This window comes from Lycorma delicatula, chromosome 11, assembly GCF_047948215.1.
Source record: "Lycorma delicatula isolate Av1 chromosome 11, ASM4794821v1, whole genome shotgun sequence".
NCBI classification, from domain to species: domain Eukaryota; kingdom Metazoa; phylum Arthropoda; class Insecta; order Hemiptera; family Fulgoridae; genus Lycorma; species Lycorma delicatula.
This window is the reverse complement of record NC_134465.1, coordinates 57,460,288-57,466,287: the sequence shown is the minus strand read 5'-3', so window position 1 is coordinate 57,466,287 and position 6,000 is coordinate 57,460,288. Positions and strand designations below refer to the sequence as shown.

The 6,000-nt window shown below is 31.4% G+C and overlaps 1 protein-coding gene across 1 annotated transcript in view; it reads left to right on the top strand.

The window, feature by feature from the left end:
* Positions 1-1,192: 1,192 nt before the first annotated feature.
* Positions 1,193-6,000, top strand: part of LOC142332377 (lysosomal alpha-mannosidase-like) — a 183,337-nt gene continuing 178,529 nt past the window's right edge. Inside the window, exon 1 of the mRNA XM_075378790.1 lies at positions 1,193-1,344. Within this exon, the coding sequence (XP_075234905.1) occupies positions 1,264-1,344 (81 nt within the window). The 5' untranslated portion in view covers positions 1,193-1,263. The remainder of the gene's footprint in view (positions 1,345-6,000) is intronic.

Genomic DNA, 6,000 nt, shown 5'->3' with positions numbered 1-6,000 from the left:
AAAATTTCATTGAAATTTAGGTATGCTTTAGAAGTGTTTTTGAAGTTATGAATTTGAAAATTTGATGAAGATTTGTCGAGTCGTTCTTGAGTTACGTTAAATTAAAGTCAAAAAAATTTGAACGGAGCAAGTTAGAAGCGTGGTTCATTATGTTGTTTCAAGTTGGAACGTTGACGTTTCTTTATCTGGGGTATCTATTTTTAGCAACATTAAAGCAAATTTAAAAAAAAAAAATTAAAACCGAATTACATTAACGATAAGTCGGCCTTCTTGCACAAAACTGAAATTTATATATTTTAATACTAGAAACGCTTTAAAAAAAAATTCTGTTTATTAAAAAACATTTATAATCTTACAGACTTTAGACTTTAATATTTAATTAAAACACTGAGTTTTTAACGATGCAGATGTAGCTAATGCCAATAAAATATCCCATTTTTCTGTGTGTAGTGTTTGTAAAATTATTACATCTTTAGAAAAAGCATAAAATATGGAAAAATATAAAACATAATAATTTTTGGTTCACCCAATCCATTTCAAAATACTATGACGGGTAATGTTTCAAAATTTGAAACGATTTGTAAATAAGTTTTGGCAGTTGAAAATTGGCTGATGAATCTATTGTTAATGAATCGTTCAACAGACTTTTGTTTAGATTTACCTAAAAATACTAAATATTAAATAGTCTCTGAAAAATTTTTAAATAATAAAAATACGTAAAAGTGAACGGGCTAAATTTTTAGTTATAACTGTTTTAACGTGGTTGTTAATAATAATATCTTTATCATTTTAACTGTCAATGTAATTATAAAATTAATTTTTTTATCACCGAATTTTTTACGTCGTTACAAATTCTCATATTTAATTTAAATAAATTAACGTACCAGGTTATTTATTTTTAAAAATAGCCTTCTGTTAATGTAAAGTATATTTACGCTATGGTAATATTTATAGTGTATCTTACAATATATTTTTGTATATGTTTTTATTTTATTTTCGTTATTTAAAATTTATAGCCGTTGATTTTATTATACATAATTTATGCTTCGGTGTCGTTAGTTAATTTCGAACAATGGTTCCGAAAGATTTATAATGATAATCCTGCGTTTAGTCGTTACACATTCTGCAGTTAAAAGAACGATATTAAAATATTAGTTCACTTCTTTAACGCTAGGAGGGTTACATGCATCCAGTCTAAATTATTATCAAACCGACAACGGGTCAGTTGCGTTCTTGCAATCGCGTCCAACGGTACGGTTAGAGATGAAGATAATAATTTTACTTTTAATAACGTTCGTAAATTTAAATATTAATTTCTGTTATGCTGATAAATGCGGTTATAAGGTAAATTTATATTAATAAATTATATTTTATTGTTTTTATAATTTTATTATATATTTTTTTTTTAATAAATAAAACTATAAAAATTTACAGACATAAATTATTATCATTCTTGTGTAATTATATAGATCAACGAACCGATAAACATCCATAATAAATATGTTTAAATTGAGGGGAAAATTCGAAATATTTCATATTATTTTTAGTTTATTTTTATTGTATATTCGTTCAGATGTTTTCTCTCTCTCTCTCTCTCTCTCTCTCTCTCTCTCTCTGATAGTAGTTTTATTAAAATATTTTATTTGTATGCATGTTTTAATTTATTTTTTCGAGAACGGCTGACCCGATTTTAATGGTGCGTTTCTTTTATTTATATTGGTATGTATTATTATTTTTTGAAGTGAAGGATTTTGTTTGTGATCGGTTTGATCCACTTTTATCATAACAGTTTAAATCCTACAATCTTTAAAAATTAATTCAAGGTAAATATAAATTATTATATTATAAATATCAAATATATTAATTATACGTTTAATATATTCTAATTTTTATTTTCCTTTATTATTTTTACCGGCTGTCTATCTTTCTACAACCGAATTCAATAACCCTGGCCATCTTATATGGTCTACAATCTTCCCTTTTTTTCTTTTAAGGTTCAGGCCCCCATCCAGCTTTTTCTCCGCCCTTTACGTATTATTATTATTTTAAAACATAATTTTTGTAGGTATTTTTAAAAGTTAAAAATATTTAAAAATGTATATATGTTTATATAAAAAATAATATTAAAAAAAAATTTTTAATTTTCATTTAAAAAAAAATTACGATAAACAATATACTATATTTATGTAATTAAAATATGAAAGAAAATAAACTGTTTTTAAAAAAAAGTACAATCAATATTAATAATAAAAAATATTTTTTCAAGTGAATTGAATATTAAAAGATCTTCTCCTTACTTTTTTCGACAAAATCTCTTATAAGATTCATTGAAACATAACTCATGTTCGATAATTGCACCTATCGAACAATACACAATATCACAGCCAGTCCAAAATTGAATATTGATTCAATCCTGGATTGGCAGTGATATTGTCATTCGTCAAGGAAATCCATAAGACTAAAGAATCCGTCGCAAAAATTCAGAACAGTTCACTTGCAGGTACTTAATCGTATTTATTTCAAATGAGAAAGACGACAATTTGAAAGACTACATTGTTAATCATTAAAATTAACAACAGATCTGTTATATTTTTCTGGATGTCATTATTTCAAATTATGTTTCCGTTAATCGTTCATAAGAATAAATTATTTTTCTCAAAACGGTCTAAGTACACGGAAAAAAATATATTTGCGGAATTGCACTTGAAATCGTCAATGTTTGCCGATAAAAGACATGTTTAACCCCTCTAATATATTTATTACCCGTTTCTGGGATTCTATTGAAGTTCTCAAAATACATAACGCCCCCACGTGCTTCCATTTAGCACATTGAAGGGTCGCCTAACTTCTTAAGTACCCGGATCGTGTTGAAAATTTACGACACGATCGTGTTTCATAATTTTTTATTTAATTTTAAAAAGGTTATTTTTTTCTCTACAACTATCTTTCCCCGCCCCCCAAATCTGCCGCTCTTTTCATTTTCTTTTCTGTTTAGCTACCACCGTAAGGCTTAACTTCAGAGGATGATATGTATGAATGTAAATGAAGTGTAGTCTTGTACTGTCTCAGGTCGACCATACCTAAGATGCTTGGTTAATTTAAACCCAACCATCAAAGGACATCGGAATCCACAATCTAGTATTCAAATTCGTATAAAAGTAACTGCCTTTATTAGGATTTGATACTTAGAAATCGGCTGGTTTGCGATAACGAGTTAACCACTAGACCGGCACTGCGGGTTTAGGAATGGTCGACCTGAGACTGTACAGTACTACATTCATACATATAATCCTCATTCATCTTCTAAAGTAATATCTTACGGTGGTTCCGGAGGCTAAACAGAAAAGAAAAACTATAGGTCATTAACCCGGTGGAAATTGGTAGCGTATGAATAGTTCCAATTGCCTGACCGGGATTCGAACCCGGGACCTGTGCACGAAATGCCTAGACGCTACCTATTCTGCCACGCAGGTCATTCTTGTCATTACACAAAAATATTTATTAAATGAAAAAAACAAGTGATTATTAACATTAGAAAAATTATTTTATTAAAGAAAAAATTTGAACAGTTAAGTTTTGAGAAAGAAAAATGAACTATTTCTTTATTATCATCTACTTTATTTTCTTAGTTCAAATTCTCTGTTATTCGCCTAAATTGTTACATTCAAACAGATGAATTAATTCTTTAGTAACTTTTTTTTAAAACAATCTAATAGTTGTTTGATTATAATTTATTGAAAATTAATATTCTATGTCAAGTATTGCAAAAGAGATTAAATGTTATTAATAACATTTATAATTAATCGATTACTGCTGTACATAGTATGATGTGCGGTTTTTTTTCAAATAATCAAAATTTATTGTTCTTATTCTATCCTTTTTTCTCTTTGTTCTAGTGTAAATTAAAAAACATATTAGTCGATTTATTGTAATAGAAAATTCCAATAAAATTTTTAAGATTTGAAATATCAATTTATAGCAAAATAGTAATTACATTTTAACGATTTTAACATTATAAAAATTTAATATTCCAGTTTTTTTTTTACTCTGATACGCAGGTTTTTGAATCGTATGTTTTTTGGATTTTTTTTAGCCCATATAACTCGAGAACAACTGAAACAATTTTTTATGACATTATTATTAACGATTCGTTAAAAATTATGAACCCATTATTATCTTTTTACATTAAAGCATAATAATTTTTTTTTTAAATATTTATGCTTAATAGGAATTTATATGTATTTTTTTATGTAATGATAGTTTGCCGCGAATTGAAGAAAAATTGAACTATTCGGATGATGGAAGGAGTTCGAAATAAGAAAGATGGAAGGGGACGCCAAGGTCAACGACCACTGTAGCGTACACAGCGTATAGATGAAAATTTCAAAAAACACATTATACGGTGTGTTTCAAAATGAATATTGGAGTTTTATAGTTATGTAATATTTATTACCGTTTACTTTCATTAATACATTATACAAGGAATTAAAGAATTACTCAAACAGTGTTTCCTATTATTCAATGTGACCATCCCAACCCCGGAGGGGGAAGTCATCAGCCAGGCCTCAGTCGGGATGTCGCCGATGTAAATGCCTCGGCAGAAATTTGCACCAGTAAAATACAAATCAAATTTCGCGTTCACGTAGGCCTCAAACGGACATCTTCACACCCAACCTAATATGATTCCCTCAAACTAACTGACCAAACCGCGGAAGCGGGAACCCCGCGCTTAGTCCAGATTTGACAGCACCGTTCGTGACTGTGAGTGCCTCAGAAAACGAACAAATTTTTAGTCAAATCAGTTCTACACTCATACTAATCAAAATTATGTCTTACACAACATAGAGATTCAGACCTACACCCAATTAAGTCGACCAGTTTAGGTTACCTAACAAGGGGAATGCAACCTCATTTCGGTCCGCGCAGGAGCTGGGGACAAACCCCGCACCACCACCCGGTCCCATCATAGTGTCTCGTATGGCATTACCAAGTCACGATCACGACCGCTACCGGTGGAGGGAAACCACAATCCCGGTCGCACGGGTTAACATACCCGGGCGGCCCGGTCACCCCCACCAGCGGAAGTCCCAAAGCGAATGCGACCACCATTTGTCACACGCCACATATCTAGTCGGTTGGAGAATTCATTCCGTACTTTAATCAGCAAGTCTGAAGTAATTGATGCGACAGCAGCTTCAGTCCTGTGTCTCAAATCGGGTAGGTACCTTAAAGAAAAAGAATTCCTCAAAGAAAAAAATCGCACGGGGTCAGATCAGGCGAATTGCCATGAAAAACAAGTCCTTTCATTTAATCTCTGGCGACCGATCCAACGATCGGGGAGAATTTCATTCAACCGTCACGTACAGCGTTATGCCAGTAAGGAGGCGCATCATCTTGTTGCCAAATAAAGTTCTGTGGTTATTATTGCAGTCGAGGAAAAGGCCATAGTTGTAGCATATCAAGATAGTTCATTCCTGACATATGTGTTTCCGCGAAAAATAATGGGCCGTAAACTTGCCGTCGGGATACGGCACAAAAAACATTCGCTTTTGGGAAGTCTCTTTCACACTGCAATATTTCGTGAGGATTTTTTTATCAGTGTTTACTTTTCCATTAACATGAAATGTTGATTCGTCACTGAATACGACACGATAAAGAAAGTCTTCATCATCACAGTGTATCATTTCATTTGCGAAGCTAGCGTACAAGCCATATTTGTAGGCTTTAAAGTTCGTAACAGTTGTAAATGATATGGACGCAGTTGTAAGAGTTTCCTTAAAACCCTCCACAGTTTGGATTTGCTAATTTGCGCGTAGCCTTCATAACGGATTTCTTCCATTGTCTTCGGACATACTCGGTCGTCCTCTACTATTCCCTTTACAAATGCAGTCAGCGGTTTCAAATTGTTTATATTATCTACGAATGGTATTGTCACAAGGAGTTCACAACGGAACTCAAATTGGTCGGTAATTACAGATTCACACTTTGCAAACAAAACAT